At 49.4% G+C, this 26072-nt stretch overlaps 1 protein-coding gene across 1 annotated transcript; it reads right to left on the reverse strand.

Moving 5' to 3' along the window:
• Window positions 1-12515: 12515 nt before the first annotated feature.
• On the reverse strand, window positions 12516-14207 carry LOC141173015 (forkhead box protein I1c-like). The gene is made up of 2 exons (XM_073657642.1): window positions 13622-14207; window positions 12516-13069 (listed from the first exon to the last, which is right to left on the reverse strand). The coding sequence occupies exons 1-2, from the start codon at window positions 14205-14207 to the stop codon at window positions 12516-12518; spliced, it is 1140 nt and encodes a 379-aa protein (XP_073513743.1).
• Window positions 14208-26072: the final 11865 nt, after the last annotated feature.

Below are 26072 nucleotides of genomic sequence, written 5' to 3' on the forward strand. Positions count from 1 at the left end.
CTACGGGGAGAACCGTTATTTCGAACTAGCCCAACTGGACTCTGGAGCAGCCGGGAATCTTATTTCACAGTCCCTGGTAGAGAAATACCGCATCCCCACCAAACCTCTGGCTGTACCCTTGTCTGTTGCTGCCGTGGATGGGGGGCTCTTACCACGCCCCATCCAACTCATCACCGAATCCATTACTCTGCAGGTGGGAATGCTGCATTCTGAAAGTAACTCCTTCCATGTATCTCTCCTCAAACCCGTGGTGCTTAACTCTTTTTCCAAGTCTACAGGTACGCCTCCTGCTCCGGTTTCTGCTGAGGACGAGTTTGAGGTAGAGAACATTCTTGCCACCAAAAGGGTAAGAGGAAAGACCTTTTTTCTGGTAGATTGGAAGGGGTTTGGTCCTGAGGAGAGAACGTGGGAGCCCCGGGAGAACATCCATGCCCTTCTCATCCTAGCTAAATTTCTATCTGGCCTAAAAAAGGGGGGGCCTAAAGGGGGGGGTACTGTAGTGCCGGCGTCCCTGCCCTCTGCTAGGCAGGGACGCTGTTCCCCTCACTGCTCTGCTCCGTGCCCGGCGTCCCTCTCCCGCTCTGCTGGCAGCGCGCGCTCCTTCCCGGCCACTGTGCTTAGGGCGCGCGCGCGCGCCCTCCCTCCCTCTTAAAGGGGCCGCGCGCGCCGTCCTAAGGAGTCCCCGGCCAATGGCCGGAGGACTTTACCATTTATAAGGCACCTCCTCCAAAATGGAGGTGCCCGAGCAATGTTGTTGCACCGTTCTACTCTGCTTCAGCCCTCAGGTCCCGTTGCCAGTTACCTGCCAGTTACCTGCCAGATTCCTGCCAGCTTGCTGTCCTAATCCTGCCTGATTTCCTGTTACCTGCCTGCCTGCCTGAGGTCCGACGGTCTGCCTTACAACTCCGGTCAGTCTGTCTAAGGACCAACTTGCCCGCTCACCTGGGAGCGCACATCAGCTACCTGCCTGCTTGCCTGAGGTCCGACGGTCTGCCTTACAACTCCGGTCAGTCTGTCTATGGACCAGCTTGCCCGCTCACTTGGGAGCGCTTCTCCGCTACCTGCCTGCTTGCCTGCCCGGAGGCTCCGCTGTCACGTGCTGTGACCACCAGCTGTTCCAGACTCTTGCCCGCTCACCTGGGAGCGCTTCTCCGCTACCTGCCTGCTTGCCTGCCCGGAGGCTCCGCTGTCACGTGCTGTGACCACCAGCTATTCCAGACTCTTGCCCGCTCACCTGGGAGCGCTTCTCCACTACCTGCCTGCTTGCCTGCCCGGGGGTTCCGCTGTCATGTGCTGGGACCACCAGCTATTCCAGAGACTCTTGCCCGCTCACCTGGGAGCGCTTCTCCGCTACCTGCCTGCTTGCCGACCTGGAGGCTCCGCCGTCACGTGCTGTGACCACCTGCTATTCCAGAGACTCTCGCTTGCTCACCTGGGAGCACACATCCTCCATCTGCCTTGCTAGCCTACCTGGAGGTTCAGCCATCACAGGTCGTACCTACCCTTTACCTAGAGACTGCCCCGGTCACTTGCCGTGACCTCCAGCCTGTTCTTCCAGAGACTGCCCCGGTCACTTGCCGTGACCTCCAGGCCGTTCTTCCAGAGACTGCCCTGATCACTTGCCGTGACCTCCTGCCCGTACACCCAGAGACTGTCCCGGTCACCTGCTGTGACTGCCTGCCTGGTCGCCACCCGCTCCCTTACAAGGACCGCTCCCTTGTATAGTAGCCCAGAGGTTCCGCCTCCCAGACCCGTTACACTCCACACATAAGACCTCAGGAGTGGACCTGGATGTTTGACATATGCACCATCCTGACAAACTTTGAGGAGTACACCAAGATGGTGTGTGGCGATGACACCATCATTAGCGTCAGCATCCCACTTGTCTGTCTTGTACAATGCTCTCTGTATAGAATTAAAGAGGGGTGTTAGGCGACCCCTTTGGCTGAGCCAGACTGCTAGACGAAGCTACCTGCCTCTATGGAGCTAACCTGCCTAGCGTAAACTACACGTGGAACAGAGTCGTCCACACCATAGCATCACTGCTCAATGACCAGAGCATGCTGCCATGTTTGTGGGCGGGCCTTTTAAAGACTAAGCCTTGCCCACCGACGCGCCATTGGTGACTTTACCCATGGACCAATCAGGCGGTGCCAGGTCACCGGGTCAGGTGGGTGCCAACCCACCAATCACGATCTGCCAGGTCACGGGCATGCTCAGTACGGCCAATCCTGGACTTAAACTCCAAGCACCCTGTCTCCCTCTGCAACCTATGCTTAACCTTGCTAGGTGCCAATACATGGGAGACAATCTGTATGTCTCGTGGACCAGCTCGGCGTTGAGACTGACGACTGAAATGGGGGACCACAGAAGGTCCTGGACCCATTTCGAATCCCGAACCAGACCGACGCCTAACAGTCAGTATGATCGCAGCAACCCCCGGGTAACATGGTATTTTTAGAATTTGCTATTTTTGCATGGTAAGACACTGATTTACAAAACATGTAAGCTATAACATTTTTTATCAGCATAAAGAGTTGTAAGGAGGAGGCTTTTTTTCTATGGGAAGAGTTGAAGGTTTTATTAATACCATTTTGGACTACATAAGAATTTTTTATTTTTGGTTGGCAGAGTGAACAAAACAGGGAATTCATTTACTTATCATCAATTTAATTATCTCTAAGAAAAATTTAACTATGGGAGCCCTTGGTGTACGAAAGAGATTGATATGAAATAGATGGATAGATATGAGATAGAGAGATCTAAGGATATTTGATAGAATAGAAAGATATATATATATATATATATATATAATATATGTAATTGTCTTATCCCGTCTGTCTGTCTGTCTGTCCTTCTGTCCAGAAAATACCGCGTCGCTGATTGTTCCGGCCGCGGCCAATCAGCGACGCGGCATTTCAGAAAAAGATGGCGGCCGTTAGCGGCTCATCTGTCGCACGGAGGTCAGCGGCGATGCAGCCGGGAGATGCAACCGGCTGCTCGCAGCATAAGTCCCCCGACCGGAGGCGCCGCTGACCTCCATGCGGCTACCTTTGGGAGATCAGTGGCTACGGCCGCTTATCTCCCAACGGCAAGTGTGACGCCCCCACTCCCCTCTCCCCTCTCCCCTCCCCTCCCCTCCCCTCCCCTCTCCTCCCCTCTCCTCCCCTCACCCCTCTTACTCAGGGCCCCGGCGCCATACTTACCCCTCCCCGTGCCTCCGCAGCAGCTCCTGTGTCTTCCGCTGTTGCTCTGTGACGTCTTTACACCGCGCTCTCTCCTGAGCGGTCACAGCACGCAGTGGGAAGATGCCAGCTACGCTGGAGTCCGGAGCAACAGCTGAGAAGTGAGGTGAGTATTGGATTTTTTATTTTTATTGTACGGGGGCATAGGGCATTACATGGTGGGGTGGGGGTGTGTGACATCGTGGAGGGGCCATTAGAAATGATGGAGGGTGACATGCTGCATGGGCCACTATGGGGGGGGGATGTGACTTCCTGCATGGGGTATTATATAGGGGGGGATGTGACTTCCTGCATGGGCCATTATAAGGGAGGGGGGATGTGACATCCTGCATAGGCCACTATGGGGGGGATGTGACTTCCTGCATGGGGCATTATGAGGGAGGGGGGGGATGTGACATCCTGCATGGGCCACTATGGGGGGGGGATGTGACTTCCTGCATGGGGTATTATATAGGGGGGATGTGACTTCCTGCATGGGCCATTATCAGGGAGGGGGGATGTGACATCCTGCATGGGGCATTATAAGGGACGGGGCTGTAACATTCTGCATGGGCCACTATGGGGGGATGTGACATCCTGCATGGGGCATTATAAGTAGGGGTGTGTGTGACATCATGCATGGGGCATCATAAGGGAGGGGGGGATGAGACATCCTGCATGGGGCATTATAAGTGAGGGGGGATGTGACATCCTGCATGGGGCATTATAAGGGAGGGGGGATGTGACATCCTGCATGGGGCATCATAAGGGAGGGGGGAATGTGACATCCTGCATGGGGCATTATAAGGGAGGGGGGGATGTGACATCCTCCATGGGGCATTATAAGGGAGGGGGGGGATGTGACATCCTACATGGGGCATTATAAGGGAAGGGGGATGTGACATCCTGCATGCAGCATTATAAGGGAGGGGGGGGATGTGACATCCTGTGTAGCGCCGGCGTCCCTGCCCTCTGCTATGCAGGGACGCTGTTCCCCTCACCTCTCTGCTCCGTGCCCGGCGTCCTCCTCCCGCTCTGCTGGTAGCGCGCGCTCCTTCCCGGCCACTGTGCTTAGGGCGCGCGCGCTCTCCCTCCCTCTTAAAGGGGCCGCGCGCGCCGTCCTAAGGAGTCCCCGGCCAATGGCCGGAGGACTTCACCATATATAAGGCACCTCCTCCAAAATGGAGGTGCCCGAGCAATGTTGTTGCACTGTTCACTACTCTGCTTCAGCCCTCAGGTCCCGTTGCCAGTTGCCTGCCAGATACCTGCCAGATTCCTGCCAGCTTGCTGTCTTATTCCTGCCTGATATTCTGCTACCTGCCTGCTAGCCTGAGGTCCGACGGTCTGCCTTACAACTCCTGTCAGTCTGTCTAAGGACCAGCTTGCCCGCTCACCTGGGAGCGCACATCAGCTACCTGCCTGCTTGCCTGAGGTCCGACGGTCTGCCTTCCAACTCCTGTCAGTCTGTCTATGGACCAGCTTGCCCGCTCACCTGGGAGCGCACATCTGCTACCTGCCTGCTAGCCTACCTGGAGGCTCCGCCGTCACGTGCTGTGACCACCTGCCTGTCCAGTGACTCCTGCCCGCTCACCTGGGAGCGCTCATCTGCTGCCTGTCTGCTAGCCTACCTGGAGGCTCTGCCGTCACGTGCTTTGACCACCCGCCTGTCCAGTGACTTCTGCCCGCTCACCAGGGAGCGCTCATCTGCCGCCTGTCTCTTGGTCTTCCTGGAGGCTCCGCCGTCACATGCTGTGACCACCCGTTTATCCAGAGACTCTCGCCTGCTCACCTGGGAGCTTACGTCTACCATCAGCCGCCACAGGTCGTACCAACCCTTTACCCAGAGACTGCCCCGGTCACTTGCCGTGACCTCCTGCCCGTTCATCCAGAGACTGCCCCGGTCACTTGCCGTGACCTCCTGCCCGTTCATCCAGAGACTGCCCCGGTCACTTGCCGTGACCTCCTGCCCGTTCATCCAGAGACTGCCCCGGTCACTTGCCGTGACCTCCTGCCCGTTCAGTATAGTAGCTCAGAGGTTCCGCCTCCCAGACCCGTTACAGTTTGCTCGGGCCATGGAAGCCGGTGGCACCCAAGCTCCCTCGCTCTCGGACCTGTGTCATGAACTGTCCCGTCAGAGGTCCCAACAGGAGTTCATCCTGGGTCACCTGCGGAATGTCAATTCTCGCCTGGACACTCTGACTGCTCCGCCAGCAACCTCCGCCAGTGCCAGGACTCGCAATCCGGCAACTCCGCTGTCCACTAATACCATGGTATCCTACCCCGGACCCCGGCTTTCTGCACCTCCTCGCTTCGGAGGCGACTCCGCCCAGGCTCGGAGCTTCATAAATCAGTGCACCCTGCACTTTGAACTCCTGTCCCACCAGTTTAACTCCGACCAGGCCAAAATTGCCTTCATCATGTCCCATCTCACCGGGGAGGCCCTGGCCTGGCTAAATCCTCTATGGGAGAGAGGAGACCCCCTGGTGTCTGACTTGCCTGCCTTTCTCACGGCTTTCCGGAAAGTCTTCGACGAACCCGGACGGAGGACCTCATCCGCATCATCACTGCTACGCCTCCGTCAGGGAAGTCTCACCGTGGGCCAATATGCCATACGGTTCCGTACCCTTGCCTCGGAGCTGGCCTGGGATAACGACGCTCTGGTATCCGTCTTCTGGGAAGGTCTGTCCGGCCGTATTAAAGATGAACTTGCCGGTCGGGACATTCCTACCACTATCGATGACCTAATAACTCTTGCCACCCGGATTGACCTACGGTTCCAGGAGCGTGCCAAAGAGGTCATCCGTGAGAGGAGGTTTCCACGTCTAGCTCCTACTTTTCAGAAACCCGTCACTCCCTCCGTCTCTCCCCAGGTACACTCTCCTGAGCCTATGCAGGTCAACCAGACCAAGATGGTCAAAACCCGTCAGGACTTACGCCGTGCCGAGGGGAGCTGCTTCTACTGTGGCAGTAAGGAGCACCGGATCCGTGCCTGCCCAGAGAGGTCGGGAAACGCCTGTGTCTAGGTTCGCTCAGAGAGGTCGACCTAGACAAGAATAAATCCTCTCCATCTCTGCTGCTGTCAGTCTCAATCGTCTGCGGGGAGAACCGTTATTTCGAACTAGCCCAACTTGACTCTGGAGCAGCCGGGAATCTTATTTCACAGTCCCTGGTAGAGAAATACCGCATCCCCACCAAACCTCTGGCTGTACCCTTGTCTGTTGCTGCCGTGGATGGGGGTCTCTTACCACGCCCCATCCAACTCATCACCGAATCCATTACTCTGCAGGTGGGAATGCTGCATTCTGAGAGTATCTCCTTTCATGTTCTGCCTGGACTCTCTCACGCCCTCTTGCTAGGTTTACCTTGGCTCCAGAGACATGTGCTTGACTGGCAGACCGGAGAAGTCCTTCGCTGGGGACAGGACTGCCATAAGACCTGTGTGGTTCCCGTCCATCCCGTCCGTCCTTCTCCTACCCCAGCTAATCTACCTGGACTTCCGATTCCTTATTGGTCTTATGCTGATGTCTTTAATAAAAAGGAGGCAGAGACACTACCCCCTCATAGACCATACGACTGCCCTATCGACCTGTTACCCGGTACTACTCCTCCCCGTGGGCGTATTTATCCATTATCCGCTGCTGAGACCCGGTCGATGTCCGAATATATTGAGGAGAATCTGGCCAGGGGATTCATCCGGAAATCCACCTCCCCGGCGGGAGCAGGCTTCTTTTTCGTCAAAAAGAAGGACGGCTCTCTCCGTCCCTGTATAGACTATAGAGGCCTTAACCAGATCACGGTGAAGAATAAGTACCCCCTTCCGCTCATTCCGGAGTTATTTGATCATCTGAGGGGGGCTAGAATCGTCACCAAACTGGACCTCCGTGGGGCGTACAACCTGGTTCGTATCCGTCAGGGGGATGAATGGAAGACGGCATTCAACACCCGGGACGGCCACTATGAATATCTGGTAATGCCCTTTGGTCTCTGTAACGCTCCTGCCGTCTTTCAAGAGTTGGTCAATGACATCTTCCGGGACCTTCCCTACTCCTGCGTAGTGGTGTACCTGGACGACATCTTGGTCTTCTCTCCGGATCTCCAGACTCACCGGAGGGACGTTCGTCAGGTCCTGCTCAGGCTCAGGCAGAATCACCTCTTCGCTAAATACGAGAAGTGCCTCTTTGAGCAGACCTCGCTTCCGTTTTTGGGCTACATTATTTCTCAGACCGGCCTACAAATGGATCCAGAGAAACTGTCTGCCATCGAGAAATGGCCTCGACCGGAGGGGTTGAAGGCCAGTCAGCGGTTCCTGGGCTTCGCCAACTACTACCGCCTCTTCATACCACACTTCTCTTCCCGGACTGCCCCAATTTCCGCGCTCACCCATAAGGGTACTAATCCCAAAGAGTGGCCGCCCGAAGCAGAGGAGGCCTTTCTTTCCTTAAAACAGGCCTTCTCTTCCGCCCCGGTGCTGCATCGCCCGGACGGCAACAAGCAGTTCTTCCTGGAAGTTGACGCCTCCTCCACTGGAGCCGGAGCGGTACTTACTCAAAAATCATCTTCCGGGAGGATGGTAACTTGCGGCTTCTTCTCTAAACTCTTCTCCTCCTCAGAGCGCAATTATTCCATAGGAGACCGAGAGTTATTGGCCATCAAGCTGGCATTGGAGGAGTGGCGTTACCTGCTCGAGGGGGCTCTTCACCCGGTAATAATTTACACTGACCACAAGAACTTGGCTTACCTCCAGCATGCCCAGAGACTTAACCCGCGCCAAGCCCGGTGGTCCTTGTTTTTTGCTCGCTTTGATTTTGTTCTTCATTTTCGCCCGGCTGACAAAAACGTCAAGGCGGACGCCTTGTCTCGATCCTTTCTGGTGTCTGATCTCGAGGAAGATCCGAAACACATCATCGATCCCGCCAGAGTAATGCAGGTGGCTCCCTTGAGTCTAAATCGTCTCCCTCCCGGAAAGACGTTCGTATCAGTACCTGATCGGGAGAAGATCCTTCACTGGGGTCACTCGTCTAAACTGGCTGTCCACGCCGGTCAGAAAAAGACCCTCCAGCTTATTACCCGGCACTACTGGTGGCCTACCCTGCACAAGGACGTAATAGACTTTGTTTCTGCCTGTGTGTCCTGCGCCCGCAACAAGGTTCCGAGACATCTGCCAGCCGGTCGCCTCCTTCCGCTTTCTGTACCTGCTGCCCCCTGGCAGCATATAGCAATGGACTTTATAACTGACCTCCCAGTCTCTGCCGGTTGTAAGGTCATTTGGGTGGTCGCTGACCGCTTCTCCAAGATGGCTCATTTCGTTCCCCTGCCAGGCCTCCCGTCTGCACCCGAGCTAGCTAAAGACTTTATTCGTCACATCTTTCGTCTTCATGTCCTGCCCCTCCACATCGTGTCGGATCGTGGGGTACAGTTCACCTAACGCTTCTGGAGAGCCACTTGTAAACTGCTAGACGTCACCCTGGACTTCTCTTCCGCTTACCACCCACAGTCCAATGGTCAAGTGGAGCGGATCAATCAGAACCTGACCAGTTACCTCCGGCACTTCGTTAATGCCCATCATTCAGACTGGGTGGATCTACTACCATGGGCCGAGTTCTCTTATAACAATCACGAGAGCGAATCCTCCTCCAAATCCCCGTTTTTTGTAGTCTTCGGTCAGCATCCTCGGATTCCTTTTCCTGTCTCCACCTCTGTGGACAACCCGGCTGCGGAACCTCTCGTTAGCAAATTTTCCTCTATTTGGGAGAGTACCCGATCCGCACTCCTTCAGTCGTCCGATTGGATGAAAAGACACGCTGACAAAAAACGCCTGGATCCTCCACAATTTCGTCCTGGAGATAAAGTCTGGCTCTCATCTAAATATGTCCGACTCAAGATACCTTCTTACAAGTTAGGGCCTCGGTTCATCGGTCCTCTGGAGGTCATCAGTCAGATCAACCCGGTGGCCTATAAATTGAAACTCCCGGCCAATTTACGGATCCCTAACTCCTTCCATGTATCTCTCCTCAAACCTGTGGTTCTTAACTCTTTTTCCAAGTCTACAGGTACGCCTCCTGCTCCGGTTTCTGCTAAGGACGAGTTTGAGGTAGAGAACATTCTTGCCACCAAAAGGGTAAGAGGAAAGACCTTTTTTCTAGTGGATTGGAAGGGGTTTAGTCCTGAGGAGAGAACATGGGAGCCCCGGGAGAACATCCATGCCCCTCTTATCCTTGCTAAATTTCTGTCTGGCCTAAAGGGGGGGGGTACTGTAGCGCCGGCGTCCCTGCCCTCTGCTAGGCAGGGACGCTGTTCCCCTCACATCTCTGCTCCGTGCCCGGCATCCTCCTCCCGCTCTGCTGGCAGCGCGTGCTCCTTCCCGGCCACTGTGCTTAGGGCGCGCGCGCGTGCTCTCCCTCCCTCTTAAAGGGGCCGCGCGCGCCATCCTAAGGAGTCCCCGGCCAATGGCCGGAGGACTTCACCATATATAAGGCACCTCCTCCAAAATGGAGGTGCCCGAGCAATGTTGTTGCACTGTTCACTACTCTGCTTCAGCCCTCAGGTCCCATTGCCAGTTACCTGCCAGATACCTGCCAGATTCCTGCCAGCTTGCTGTCTTATTCCTGCCTGATATTCTGCTACCTGCCTGCTAGCCTGAGGTCCAACGGTCTGCCTTACAATTCCTGTCAGTCTGTCTAAGGACCAGCTTGCCCGCTCACCTGGGAGCGCACATCAGCTACCTGCCTGCTTGCCTGAGGTCCGACGGTCTGCCTTCCAACTCCTGTCAGTCTGTCTATGGACCAGCTTGCCCGCTCACCTGGGAGCGCACATCTGCTACCTGCCTGCTAGCCTACCTGGAGGCTCCGCCGTCACGTGCTGTGACCACCTGCCTGTCCAGTGACTCCTGCCCGCTCACCTGGGAGCGCTCATCTGCTGCCTGTCTGCTAGCCTACCTGGAGGCTCTGCCGTCACGTGCTGTGACCACCCGCCTGTCCAGTGACTTCTGCCCACTCACCTGGGAGCGCTCATCTGCCGCCTGTCTGTTGGTCTTTCTGGAGGCTCCGCCGTCACATGCTGTGACCACCCGTTTATCCAGAGACTCTCGCCTGCTCACCTGGGAGCTCACGTCTACCATCAGCCGCCACAGGTCGTACCAACCCTTTACCCAGAGACTGCCCCGGTCACTTGCTGTGACCTCCTGCCTGTTCATCCACAGACTGCCCCGGTCACTTGCCGTGACCTCCTGCCCGTTCATCCAGAGACTGCCCCGGTCACTTGCCGTGACCTCCTGCCCATTCATTCAGAGACTGCCCCAGTCACTTGCCGTGACCTCCTGCCCGTTCATCCAGAGACTGCCCCGGTCACTTGCCGTGACCTCCAGCCCGTTCACTCAGAGACTGTCCCGGTCACCTGCTGTGACTGCCTGCCCGTCTTCCCTGGTCACCACCCGCTCCCTTACAAGGACCGCCCCCTTGTATAGTAGCTCAGAGGTTCCGCCTCCCAGACCCGTTACATCCTGCATGGGGCATTATAAGGGAGGGGGGATGTGACATCCTACATGGGGCATTATAAGGGAAGGGGGATGTGACATCCTGCATGGGGCATTATAAGGGAAGGGGGATGTGACATCCTGCATGGGGCATTATAAGGGAGGGGGGTGTAGCATCCTGCATGGAGCATTATAAGGGAAGGGGGGTGTGACATCCTGCATGGGGCATTATAAGGGAGGGGGTGTTAGATCCTGCATGGGGCATTATAAGGGAAGGGGGATGTGACATCCTGCATGGGGCATTATAAGGGAGGGGGGTGTAACATCCTGCATGGGGCATTATAAGAAAGGGGGGAATGTGACATCCTGCATCGGGCATTATAAGGGAGGGGGGATGTGACATCCTGCATGGGGCTTTATATAGGGGGGATGTGACATCCTGCATGGGGCATTATATGGGGGGGAAGTGACATCCTGCATGGGGCATTATAAAGGGGGGTGTGACATCCTGCATGGGGCATTATAAGGGAGGGGGGATGTGACATCCTGCATGGGCCATTATAAGGGAGGGGGATGTGACATCCTGCATGGGCCACTATTGGTGGGATGTGACATCCTGCATGGGGCATTATAAGGGAGGGGGGATGCGACATCCTGCATGGGGCATTATAAGGGGGGTGTAACATCCTGCATGGTGCATTATAAGGGAGGGTGGTTTAACATCCTGCATGGGGCATTAAAAGGGAGGGGGGATGTGACATCCTGCATGGGGCATTATAAGGGAGGGGGGAATGTGACATCCTGCATGGGGAATTATATCGGGGGGGTGAGTGACATCCTGCATGGGGCATTATAAGGCAGGCGGATGCTCCCCGGTCCTCACTAACACGGTTCGCTGATTGGTCACGGCCTTCGGCTGCGACCAATCAGCAATATCAGCGCCAAATTTAAACACCGCTCTGCTGGTTGCTCCCGGCCACCCGCGGCGACCAATTTGCGAATGTGGCGCCAAATTTAAACACGGTCTCCAGCCAATTGGCGGCAGATGTAAAATAAGTACGCCACCGTCGGTAGACATATTCTAGAATACCCGATGCGTTAGAATCGGGCCACCATCTAGTGTATATTATATATATATATATATATATATATATATATGCAGCAGTTAGTTAAGAAAGATATGAGAGATAATTAGATATGAAATACAAACATTGATAGATGTGAAATAGACTGATTATACGACATTGATAAATATATTTGATATAGATGGAGAGATAAGATATATGGGTATATAGCTACAAGATAAATAGATTGCAAAAGATATAGAAATCCTTATAACAAAAGCACTTTTTCTTTTTTTCATGAAACCCCTTTTGTTTTCACTTATTTTTCTTTCCCGATCGGTAAGAAAATGTAATTCAAAAACAAATTTTTTATTACACGATTTATTGCAAAACTCATACAAACAGTCTCTTGGATAATAAAAGATAAAAATATCAAAATTGATAAATAAAACAGTAAAAAAGCCACCCGCTTCTCTCAAATTTACACATTGTGTAATATATTAAACTATGTACATGGCAGATAACTCTGCATTGTCATTTACCGTTAACGCTAAAAAAAAGTCCTATGGAAATTCTGAGATGTAAAACAGTGGCAGCCTATTGTGAATATAATGTGTTCTTTCTTGAAGACATCCCAGTAGATGTTTTCAAGTCCAATTTCCATATTGCGCATTTGCACTAGTTCCAAAAAAATATATATAAAAAACAAATATCTCCGCCAACAGCAGCCAACGTTACCTAACTTCTCTCCTGGGGCTACAATTTGGTGCCCGCTCTGGAGTATATGAAGCTGTCGACACTGAAATTGTTGTGAAAATGGCTATCGAATTGACTGCTTTGAAGGGAACCTGTGAAAGAATTGTAAGAGGGGCTTCTATTGAGGTGTATAGTATGCTGCAAATCTGCAAATGGATCCACTAAGGAAGCTGAGGTGCCATTGCTTAGTCCAGTGGCGTTCCTCTGGGAGAGTTCGTTGACCAGCCCCAGAGACACCTGCCTGTTCACTGAGCTGGAGTCCAAAGAGGATGTCATACTGCTAAAAAAGTTATTGACACAAGGAGTAGAGGTGATTTCTGTGGGAAATGTGCTATTCCAATCTTTTGAAGAGGCTTCCACCTCTGGGAATGATGGGGTCATCATGGATGGGTTATCACTAACTTTACTCCCTAGATCTTTGCCACCTTCTTCACCTTTTTCCAAGACAGCATCAGGCTTGTTGGATTCTGACCTGCGCTTTCTTCTCCGACAAAATTTCCAATTGTCAAACTTCTTCCCGCAGTTAGGATCCAAGGTCCAGTAATTGCCTTTGCCTAAACATTGTAAAAATAATAAAAATTATTATTTTTCAAATTTAATGAACTAGAAACAATAAATACATTTAAATATAACAACACTAAAGTATAGATTCTTAAAACAAACCTATGAAAATAAAGACATTTTTACTGTTTCACTAAGTGAAAAACATGATTGAAAAAAATTATGGGAAATTTCAAGTCATTTAGGGGAAAAATCTAAAGTATTTCAAAAGTTTTTTTTGTTAAAATAATTCTTCCTGTTTGAGGTTGGATGTAAAAGTCAATACACTTATGAAAAAATATGCTTTCTACCAAACTGTTAATTTTTATTTGTACTATTGCTCTATACAGGACTATACTTGGGCCACCTGAAGGTAAGAACTCTATGAATTGAATTGCAGATTGGAAGATATTTACAGATATTTTTAAGTGATTTAACTTATGATTTGACATTTTAAATGAAAAAAAAAAAGAAATTAAAATACAAAACCAAGGGAGACTCGATGGAAAATACTAATACTATTGCGACTAAAAATATAATTAGGATAATTGTAGTCATATTATTACCTGGGTCATTCTCATCTCTTCGCATTTTCTTAAAACAGTCATTCAGAGACAAGTTGTGGCGAATAGAATTTTGCCATCCTACTTTACTCTTCTTATAAAATGGAAAATTGTCCTCTACATACTGGTATATTTGGCTCAGGGTTAGTTTCTTTTCCTGAGCATTTTGTATGGCCATAGCAATAAGAGCTGAGTAGGAATATGGAGGCCTCACAATCTTCAGAAGTTCCTCCTGAGAAGGTATGGATAACCAAGCAAAATCCGAACCACTGCAACGTGACGAATTTGGCAGGAATTGTCTATGGGATCCATAAGAAGGTGGCATATATGAGCTTGGGTTGTTCCCATGAAGATAGCTAGGCATATTGTGGACTCCTGGACAATTAAGCCATAAGCAAGAGTTGGCTGAAGGTGAATAGTTCCCAATTGCAAAGTTGGCCACCCTTGGTGCTGAATATAAGTTCTGCTGGTGGTACATGCTGATGTTTTCGCTGTGTGCCGCCATCTCTGTTGCCTCCTGGGCACTTTTTGGATGAATCTGATGAAGGTTTGTAGATTCCTGATGAGCTGGAAGATGAATTGAGTTCATGCTCTTCTTCAGCACCTTCACAAATTAAAGTCTTTCTGAAAACAGATGCCTAATGGATTTGAAGTGCTGTCTTTATACTTCTCTGGAGTAGTGGTCCTCCCTGCCAGAGGCCAGTGATTGGTGTGTTTTCGTTTTATTTGTTCTTAACAACCAGTTGGACCGGTCGGTTGAAAAAGAACAATGTGTTTTTTTTTCTCCATTTATTATTCTACGGATCTGTCTGCAACTGCATTTCAAGACTTTTTTCCTAACAAATTAAAACTGAAATAAAAGTTAAAAAAACTTGATGCTGATAAAGGCAAGTTATTCACATGAAATATGCGAATCTCAAATACTTTTGACTACCTCTTACATTGATTATAGCATTTAAAAAGAAATTACGAAATGAAACATCCGTTAAGCAACTTAACTTCTTGAAATACTTTAAATACAAGTGAAAATAACTGTAATTCTAATAATTAATTAGCAATAACAAATTAAAGAAATAAGTACAATAATATACAGTTTAAATAAAATAGCATAACAATAATTTGTCTCTAAAACGTAAGTTTTTCTTTTGTTAAGAATTAAATTGTTTAAAGAAATTGTTAAATTAATTAAATGTATAATAATAAGAATGATATTGCGTGCATCATTGTGAATTCTTGCATTTCCTGCCCACTTTTCAGTTTACTTGTAATTTGCTTTTTTTCACATTTGCATCTATCATACAAAATGTAATCAACAATTGAAATAAAAAATTATTATTAAAAAAACATACGTTTTTATTCATGTCGCGCAAGATGCAAAATTATCAAATGTCTACATTATGATATTGGCATTCCTGCTTTGATCCAATAAAATCTACTATATATATCTACTTGCTCATTAGTTGTTTATTATAATGTATATTATTTCTTGGACGACTAATCTATTATTAAACAATATATCATTAGTGTACACTATACTATGAGATACTCATCAGAATAATTTAATATTGACTTTTTTTATTTAAGACATTACGCTCTACAATATATGTCAGTTAGCTTATAATATATTGTGATTCCTTTCTCCATTTTTTAAATTCTATTTTAGACAAAGATTTGCAGACCTTTTGAAAAAATGTTTCTTTGGAACTTGTATAAAGATGTGACCTTTAATTTTGATGCTGTACACACTACAGTTTTTCCAGCTTTGTCAGGTTTATGTTGCTCTTTATGGTCTTGTATAAAGCATTAATTTTGTCTGCAAAAACACCAGAACCAAGAAAGATTCAAGCCACCATTATAAGGCAACCACATTCTCTACTTCCATTTTGCCTGCATCATCATAAATCCAGCGTAGTCTTCATTAAGACGAATCTATGCACATACAGTATCTGCTACACTTTTGAAAACTTAAGTCTACGGTATTAGCAGCTAAGAAAAAAGTTTTGAGAGCCATTGATTATGCACAAAGCAAAGTTCACTTCCTTATAGAAATAAAGAATGACCCCAATTATCCACCATGATGCTATTGGCACACTCTGCCCACAGCTAAATACAAAAGGTATTCAATTCAGTTGTGTTTAACACTTGCCTCAGACAGGTTGTCTCTGAATCTTCCCTTCACTCATATGTAAACTATGACAGGGCGGTGGTCTCCAACCTCTCAGCAGTGGGTCAGGTTCTAGGGCATCCACTGATCAGAGGGGCAGGAAAGATGGTGTTTAAAAAATACATGTAAAAAGTAAATGTAAAGTTAAATTAAAAATTATAAAGATATAAATAAGACTTAAATGCTTTAGGTTTCCAATATACATATGCATAAAAAAAATGAATAAGATGAAATAAAATTAAAAAATCTTACAAGTAAAAGACAAATATATTTGGTTTACAATAATGACACGTAAAGATGTTTAAAATATATATATATACAAAATAAATATCAATGACAATTTTAATAAAAGAAAAATAAAGTACATTTAGTTTACAGTAATGGAACGTAAAGACATGTTTGAAATATACATAGGCGTAAAAGTAGAAAAGAAAAAGCAAAAAAAAAATAAACTGTAAAAACAAAATGATTGCAATAATTACTTATACTGTAAAGAAATGTTTAAGACATAGGTAATAATGCAAAAGAAAAGCTAAAGCTGAAATCTTATAAAGACATAAGTGTGTTTTCAATAAGTACAAATAAAGTCATTACCATTAACAAATGGAAAGAAAATGAAATTCATGTTGTTGTAAAATATTATATTATGTCTTGACGTTCTGTTGCCCTATAACTTTTAGTGTTAATAAAGTTTAGTATTTTTTTTTAATTATAGTCATCAAATGTACGATAACTTAAAAAATATCAATGCTAAAATATTAACATTAGTCACAAAAGAAGCAGTGAAGTAGAGATCGTCACATTGTATTTTTTTATACTAGTTCTGATATTGTTACATCTGTTACTACTACTAATTATTAATGTAACAAATGCAGTTGATCTAAGGATATCATCTGAGGTAATATTCCCAAGAGAGATGCATTCAGAGGATCGGTTGATGCATTTTGAAGTGATACTACTTATTCATAACCTGAATACGTAGTATCACTTTGAAACGCCTCAACCGATACTCTGAATGCATCCCTCTTGGGACTATTACCTCAGATGATATACTTATCCATATATTTATGTGGATCTTTTATGGAATTATATACCTTTTATGGATGGACTTTTCCCTTAATAAAAATACATGTCTTACTTGAAGGGCTGGATCAACTGCCTTTGTTACATGGACAGTTTCCTTTGGAATTTGGATCCATGCACTGTTGCACCTGTGGATAGGAGAGCTGATCATCTATATTTTTTCTTTGACATTACTACTAATTATTACTATTATTACTGGAGATGACTAAATCGGTTTAATGCAAATAAAATCTTAACATCTAGCAAAAAATTTAAATCATTGAATTTTTTTGCTATTTTGTTTGTGCAAATACAGAAAAATAGCGTCTGACTAGCTGCTATTTTACTTTGTTAAATATTAAGTAAATTAATATTCACCTTACCCTCACCCAGATGGGGTTGTGCGGTGAGACAGGTGGAGGCAGAATTACTATAATTTTTTTTCCATTTTATCTATGTGTATGAGGCTAAATGAAGGAGAGACTGCGGAGCATAATAATGTACATTTAATTTATATAGAGTAAATTCAATACTAATTGAATTTCCTGGCCAATATTAAGTGAGCTCTCGAATTAGAATTTTGGCAGATTTTCCCATCACTAATTGTTAAGTGAATAAAAATTGAGGTAAAAATCTAAAAATTAGGTCATGTTAATTTTATTGTACTGCTACTACCACTAATGATAATATAATGAATATTAAAATTACAAAAATTGGAGAGAAGAAGAAATGAAAATATTTTTCCTCTTCTGCTATTACTTTTATTACTACAATTTTTTATTAACAAATTCCTAATATTTTTAGAAATAATTTTCTTCAAAAGTGGAAACGATCTGATTATAAAACAGGACAGCTTCTCCTTCAGCTCATCAGAAGATTTGTGTTGTTTTAAGGAGAAGAGGCAATATGGGTGAGGGGGTTCCTTCTGCTAATGCTTCCACATTCCTTTGTGGGACATAAGAACTTGTGGCTTTCCCACTCATGTCTTTGAGTTTGTTCTCAATACCATTGTTTGCTAATGTAGATTTTATGTACAAGAAATTTTTGTAAAGGGAATGTTGCAACCCCAGGCTGGACCCAATCTCTAGAGGGGCCTATAAGATAATGTAATCTTGAACTCAATCAGTTTCTAATTACTAAAGTATAAAACTGTCCTCACAACCAAGGAAAAGTCCATTGTAACATAGTAACATAGTTTTTAAGGTTGAAGGAAGACTAAGTCCATCCCGTTCAACCCATAGCCTAACATGTTGATCCAGAGAAAGGCAAAAAAAACATGTGGCAAATACTAAGCTCCACATTGGGGAAGAAAATTCCTTCCTGACTCCATATGGCTAGTTCCTTGGATCAACGCCCTATCAAGGAATCTAGTATATATAACCTGTAATATTATACTTTTCAAGAAAGGCATCCAGGCCCTTCTTAAATTTTAGTGAATCACTCATTACAACATCATGCGGCAGAGAGCTCCATAGTCTCACTGCTCTAACAGTAAAGAATCCCCATCTGTGATTATGATTAAACCTTCTTTCCTCCAGATGAAGAAGATGCCCCTTGTCCCTGTCTCAGGCCTCAGAGTAAAAAGATCAGTAGAAAGGTCTTTGTACTGTCCCCTCATATATTTGTATATAGTAATAAGATCACCCCTAAGTCTTCGTTTTTCCAAAGTAAAAACCCCAAGTGTAATAGCCTGTCTTGGTATTGCAGAACCCCCAGTCCTCTAATAACCTTAGTCGCTCTTTTCTGCACCCGCTCTAGTTCAGCTATGTCTTTCTTATACACCGGAGACCAGAACTGTACACAGTATTCTAAGTGTGGTCGCACTAGTGACTTGTATAGAGGTAAAATTATGTTCTCCTCATGAGCATCTATGCCTCTTTTAATGCATCCCATTATTTTATTTGCCTTTGCAGCAGCTGCCTGACACTGGCCACCAAATGTGAGCTTGTCGTCCACCAATACACTCAGGTCTTTTTCAGTGACAGATTAGCCCAGTGTTTTACAATTAAGCAAATAATTATACATTATATTTCCTGTGCCCAAGTGCATTACCTTACATTTATCCCCATTAAAGCTCATTTGCCATTTATCAGCCCAAGCTTCTAGTTTACATAAATCCTCCTGTAATATAAAATTGTCCTCCTCTGTATTGATTACCCTGAGAGTTTAGTGTCATCTGCAAATATTGAAATACTACACTGTATGCCCCTACAAGGTCATTAATAAATATGTTAAAAAGAAGCGGGCCCAATACTGACCCCTGTGGTACCCCACTGTTAACTGAGACCCAGTCTGAGTGTGTTCCATTAATAACCACCCTTTGTTTCCTATCACTGAGCCAGTTTTTAACCCACATACATATATTTTCCCCTATCCCCATTGTTCTCATTTTATGTATCAACCTTTTGTGTGGAACTGTATCAAAAGCTTTTGAAAAGTCCATATACACAACATCCACTGCATTTCCTTGGTCCAGTCTAGAACTTACATCTTCATAAAAGCTGATCAGATTAGTTTGACAGGAACGGTCCCTCCTAAACCCATGTTGATATTGGGTCATGAGGTTATTCTTCTTCAGATACTTTAGTACAGCATCTCTTAGGAAGCCCTCGAGGATTTTACCCACAGTAGGAGGTTAAGCTTACTGGCTTATTGTAGTGCCGGCGTCCCTGCCCTCTGCTAGGCAGGGACGCTGCTCCTCTCACCGCTCTGCTCCGTGCCCGGCTTCCTCCCCCCGCTCTGCTGTCAGCGCGCGCTCCGTCCCGGCGTCCTCCTCCTGCTCTGCTCTCAGCGCGCGCTCCTTCCCGGCCCCTGTGCTTAGGGCGCGCGCGCGCGCGCTCCCCTCCTCTTAAAGGGGCCGCGCGCGCCGCCCTAAAGAGTCCCCGGCCAATGGCCGGAGGACTTCATCATATATAAGGCACCTCCTCCAAAATGGAGGTGCCCGAGCAATGTTGTTTGCACCTGTGTCTCACCTGTGCTTCAGCCCTCAGGTCCCGTTGCCAGTTACCTGCCAGTTTCCTGCCAGTTTCCTGCTAGTTACCTGCCAGTTACCTGCCTGATTCCTGCCTGAATACTTGTTACCTGTCTGCCAGTCTGAGGTCCGACGGTCTGCCTTACTACTCCTGTCAGTCTGTCTAAAGGACCAGCCTGCCCGCTCACCTGGGAGCGCATATCAGCTACCTGCCTGCTTGCCTGAGGTCCGACGGTCTGCCTTACTACTCTGGTCAGTCTGTCTATGGACCAGCTTGCCCGCTCACCTGGGAGCGCTTCTCCGTTATCTGCCTGCTTGCCAGCCCGGAGGCTCCGTTGTCACGTGCTGTGACCACCAGCTACTCCAGACTCTTGCCCGCTCACCTGGGAGCGCATCTCCGTTACCTGCCTGCTTGCCAGCCCGGAGGTCCCGTTGTCACGTGCGGTGACCATCAGCTATTCCAGAGACTCTTGCCCGCTCACCTGGGAGCGCTTCTCCGTTACCTACCTGCCTGCCAGCCCGGAGGTTCCGCCGTCACGTGCCGTGACCACCTGCTATTCCAGAGACTCTCGCTTGCTCACCTGGGAGCACACATCTACCACCTGCCTGCTAGCCTACCCGGAGGCTCTGCCATCACAGGTCGTACCTACCCCTTACCCAGAGACTGCCCTGATCACTTGCCGTAACTCCCTGTCCGTTCACCCAGAGACTGCCACCCGCTCCCTTACAAGGGCCGCCCCCTTGTATAGTAGCTCAGAGGTTCCGCCTCCCGGACCCGTTACAGTCCGCCTCCCGGACCCATTACAGTTTGCTCGGGCCATGGAACCCGGTGGCACCCAAGCTCCCTCGCTCTCGGACCTCGGTCTTGAACTGTCCCGTCAGAGGTCCCAACAGGAGGCCATCCTGGGTCACCTGCGGAATGTTAATACTCGCCTGAACACTCTGTCTGATCCACCAACAACCTCCGCCAGTGCCATATCTTGCAATCCGGCGGCTCCGCTGCTCACTAATACTATGGTATCCTACCCCGGACCCCGGCTTTCTGCACCTCCTCGCTTCGGAGGCGACCCCGTCCAGGCTCGGGGCTTCTTGAATCAGTGCACCCTGCATTTTGAACTTTTGTCCTACCAGTTTAACTCCGACCGGGCCAAAATTGCCTTCATCATGTCCCATCTCACCGGGGAGGCCCTGGCCTGGCTGAATCCTCTATGGGAGAGAGGAGACCCCCTGGTGTCCAACTTGCCTGCTTTTCTCACGGCTTTCCGGAAAGTCTTCGACGAAACCGGACGGAAGACCTCATCTGCATCATCGTTGCTACGCCTCCGTCAGGGGAGTCTCACCGTGGGCCAATATGCCATACGGTTCCGTACCCTTGCCTCGGAGCTGGCCTGGGATAACGACGCTCTGGTTTCCGTCTTCTGGGAGGGTCTGTCCGGCCGTATTAAAGATGAACTTGCCGGTCGGGACATTCCTACCACTCTCGATGACTTAATAACTCTTGCCACCCGAATTGACCTACGGTTTCAGGAGCGTGCCAAAGAGGTCACCCGTGAGAGAAGGATTCCACGTTTAGCTCCTACTTTCCAGAAACCCGTCATTCCCTCCATCTCTCCCCAGGTACACTCTCCTGAGCCTATGCAGGTCGACCAGACCAAGATGGTCAAAACCCGTCAGGACTCACGCCGTGCCGAGGGGAGCTGCTTCTACTGTGGCAGTAAGGAGCACCGGATCCGTGCCTGCCCGGAGAGGTCGGGAAACGCCTGTGTCTAGGTTCGCTCAGAGAGGTCCACCTAGACAAGAATAAATCCTCTCCATCCCTGCTGTTGTCAGTTTCGATCATCTACGGGGAGAACCGTTATTTCGAACTAGCCCAACTTGACTCTGGAGCAGCCGGGAACCTTATTTCACAGTCCCTGGTTGAGAAATACCGCATCCCCACCAAACCTCTGGCTGTACCCTTGTCTGTCGCTGCCGTGGATGGGGGCCTCTTACCTCGCCCCATTCAACTCATCACCGAATCCATTACCCTGCAGGTGGGAATGCTGCATTCTGAAAGTATCTCCTTTCATGTTCTGCCTGGACTCTCTCACGCCCTCTTGCTAGGTCTGCCCTGGCTCCAGAGACATGCACCCGTGCTAGACTGGCAAACCGGAGAGGTCCTTCGCTGGGGACAAGACTGTCATAAAACCTGCCTGGTTCCCGTCCATCCCGTCCGTCCCTCTCCTACCCCAGCTAATCTACCTGGACTTCCGATTCCTTATTGGTCTTATGCAGATGTCTTTAATAAAAAGGAGGCAGAGACATTACCACCACATAGACCATACGACTGTCCCATCGATCTGCTACCCGGTACTACTCCTCCCCGTGGGCGTATCTATCCTTTATCCGCTGCTGAGACCCGGTCAATGTCCGAATATATTGAGGAGAATCTGGCCAGAGGATTCATCCGGAAATCTACCTCCCCGGCGGGAGCAGGCTTCTTTTTCGTCAAAAAGAAGGACGGCTCTCTCCGTCCCTGTATAGACTATAGAGGCCTAAACCTGATCACGGTGAAGAATAAGTACCCCCTTCCGCTCATTCCAGAATTATTTGATCGTCTGAGGGGGGCTAGGATCTTCACCAAACTGGACCTTCGTGGGGCGTACAACCTGGTTCGTATTCGTCAGGGGGATGAATGGAAGACGGCATTCAACACACGGGACGGCCACTATGAATACCTGGTAATGCCCTTTGGTCTCTGTAACGCTCCTGCCGTCTTTCAAGAGTTGGTCAATGACATCTTCCGGGACCTTCTCTACTCCTGCGTAGTGGTGTACCTGGACGACATCTTGGTCTTCTCTCCGGATCTCCAGACTCACCGGAGGGACGTTCGTCAGGTACTGCTCAGGCTAAGGCAGAACCATCTCTACGCTAAATTTGAGAAGTGCCTCTTTGAGCAGACCTCGCTTCCGTTTCTGGGCTATATTATCTCTCAGACCGGCATTCAAATGGATCCTGAGAAACTGTCTGCCATCGAGAAATGGACCCGACCGGAGGGGTTGAAGGCCATTCAGCGTTTCCTGGGCTTCGCCAACTACTACCGCCTCTTCATACCACACTTCTCTTCCCGGACGGCCCCAATTTCTGCGCTCACCCGTAAAGGTACTAATCCCAAAGAGTGGCCACCCGAAGCAGAGGAGGCCTTTCTTTCCCTTAAACAGGCCTTCTCTTCCGCCCCGGTGCTGCATCGCCCAGATGGCAACAAGCAGTTCTTCCTGGAAGTTGACGCCTCCTCCTCTGGAGCCGGAGCGGTACTTACTCAAAAATCATCTTCCGGGAGGATGGTAACTTGTGGCTTCTTCTCTAAACTCTTCTCCTCCTCTGAGCGCAACTATTCCATAGGAGACCGAGAGTTATTGGCCATCAAACTGGCATTGGAGGAGTGGCGTTACCTGCTCGAGGGGGCTCTTCACCCGGTAATAATTTACACTGACCACAAGAACTTGGCTTACCTCCAGCATGCCCAGAGACTTAACCCGCGCCAAGCCCGGTGGTCCTTGTTTTTTGCTCGTTTTGATTTTGTCCTTCATTTTCGCCCGGCTGACAAAAACGTCAAGGCGGATGCCTTGTCTCGATCCTTTCTGGTGTCTGATCTCGAGGAGGATCCGAAACATATCATCGATCCCGCCAGAGTAATGCAGGTGGCTCCCGTGAGTCTAAATCGTCTTCCTCCTGGTAAGACGTTCGTACCAGTACCTGATCGGGAGAAGATTCTACACTGGGGTCATTCGTCTAAACTAGCTGGCCACGCCGGTCAGAAAAAGACCCTCCAGCTTATTACCCGGCACTACTGGTGGCCTAACCTGCACAAGGATGTAATAGACTTTGTTTCTGCCTGTGTGTCCTGCGCCCGCAACAAAGTTCCGAGACACCTGCCGGCCGGCCGCCTCCTACCTCTGCCAGTACCTGCTGCCCCCTGGCAGCATATAGCGATGGACTTCATTACTGATCTGCCCGTCTCTGCCGGTTGTACGGTCATTTGGGTGGTCGCTGACCGCTTCTCCAAGATGGCTCACTTCATTCCACTGCCAGGTCTTCCGTCTGCACCCGAGCTGGCTAAAGACTTTATCCGCCACATCTTCCGTCTTCATGGCCTGCCCCGTCACATCGTGTCAGATCGTGGGGTACAGTTCACTTCCCGTTTCTGGAGAGCCACTTGTAAATTGCTGGACGTCACCCTGGACTTCTCCTCCGCTTACCACCCACAGTCTAATGGTCAAGTGCAGCGGATCAATCAGAACCTGACCAGTTACCTTCGGCACTTCGTTAATGCCCACCATTCTGACTGGGTGGATCTCCTGCCATGGGCCGAATTCTCGTACAACAACCACGAGAGCGAGTCTTCCTCCAAATCCCCGTTTTTTGTAGTCTACGGTCAGCATCCTCGGATCCCGTTTCCCGTCTCCACCTCGGCGGACAATCCGGCTGCGGAATCTCTTGTTAACAAATTTTCCTCCATATGGGAGAGTACCCGGTCCGCACTCCTTCTGTAATCCGAGCGTATGAAAAGACACGCTGACAAAAAACGTCTGGACCCTCCTCAATTCCGCCCTGGGGATAAAGTCTGGCTCTCGTCCAAATATGTCCGGCTCAAGATCCCTTCCTATAAGTTAGGGCCTCGGTTCATCGGCCCACTGGAGGTCATCAGTCAGATCAACCCGGTGGCCTATAAATTGAAACTCCCGGCCAACTTACGGATCCCTAACTCCTTCCATGTGTCTCTCCTCAAACCTGTGGTACTTAACTCTTTTTCCAAGTCTACAGGTACACCTCCTGCTCCGGTTTCTGCTGAGGACGAGTTTGAGGTAGAGAACATTCTTGCCACCAAAAGGGTAAGAGGAAAGACCTTTTTCCTGGTAGATTGGAAGGGGTTTGGTCCTGAGGAGAGAACGTGGGAGCCCCGGGAGAACATCCATGCCCCTCTCATCCTAGCTAAATTTCTGTCTGGCCTAAAAAAGGGGGGGCCTAAAGGGGGGGGTACTGTAGTGCCGGCGTCCCTGCCCTCTGCTAGGCAGGGACGCTGCTCCTCTCACCGCTCTGCTCCGTGCCCGGCTTCCTCCCCCCGCTCTGCTGTCAGCGCGCGCTCCGTCCCGGCGTCCTCCTCCTGCTCTGCTCTCAGCGCGCGCTCCTTCCCGGCCCCTGTGCTTAGGGCGCGCGCGCGCTCCCCTCCTCTTAAAGGGGCCGCGCGCGCCGCCCTAAAGAGTCCCCGGCCAATGGCCGGAGGACTTCATCATATATAAGGCACCTCCTCCAAAATGGAGGTGCCCGAGCAATGTTGTTTGCACCTGTGTCTCACCTGTGCTTCAGCCCTCAGGTCCCGTTGCCAGTTACCTGCCAGTTTCCTGCCAGTTTCCTGCTAGTTACCTGCCAGTACCTGCCAGTTACCTGCCTGATTCCTGCCTGAATACTTGTTACCTGTCTGCCAGTCTGAGGTCCGACGGTCTGCCTTACTACTCCTGTCAGTCTGTCTAAAGGACCAGCCTGCCCGCTCACCTGGGAGCGCATATCAGCTACCTGCCTGCTTGCCTGAGGTCCGACGGTCTGCCTTACTACTCCGGTCAGTCTGTCTATGGACCAGCTTGCCCGCTCACCTGGGAGCGCTTCTCCGTTATCTGCCTGCTTGCCAGCCCGGAGGCTCCGTTGTCACGTGCTGTGACCACCAGCTACTCCAGACTCTTGCCCGCTCACCTGGGAGCGCATCTCCGTTACCTGCCTGCTTGCCAGCCCGGAGGTCCCGTTGTCACGTGCGGTGACCATCAGCTATTCCAGAGACTCTTGCCCGCTCACCTGGGAGCGCTTCTCCGTTACCTACCTGCCTGCCAGCCCGGAGGTTCCGCCGTCACGTGCCGTGACCACCTGCTATTCCAGAGACTCTCGCTTGCTCACCTGGGAGCACACATCTACCACCTGCCTGCTAGCCTACCCGGAGGCTCTGCCATCACAGGTCGTACCTACCCCTAACCCAGAGACTGCCCTGATCACTTGCCGTAACTCCCTGTCCGTTCACCCAGAGACTGCCACCCGCTCCCTTACAAGGGCCGCCCCCTTGTATAGTAGCTCAGAGGTTCCGCCTCCCGGACCCGTTACAGTCCGCCTCCCGGACCCGTTACACTTATATTTTCCAAGTTCGGTTTTTGTCTCCCTTTTGAATATTGGCACCACATTTGCTATACACCAATCCTGTGGTACAGACCCTGTTATTATGGAATCTTTTAAGA

The sequence above is a fragment of the Phyllobates terribilis genome, unplaced genomic scaffold, assembly GCF_046119375.1.
Source record: "Phyllobates terribilis strain yellow unplaced genomic scaffold, ASM4611937v1 Scaffold_1__5_contigs__length_1240528914, whole genome shotgun sequence".
NCBI classification, from domain to species: domain Eukaryota; kingdom Metazoa; phylum Chordata; class Amphibia; order Anura; family Dendrobatidae; genus Phyllobates; species Phyllobates terribilis.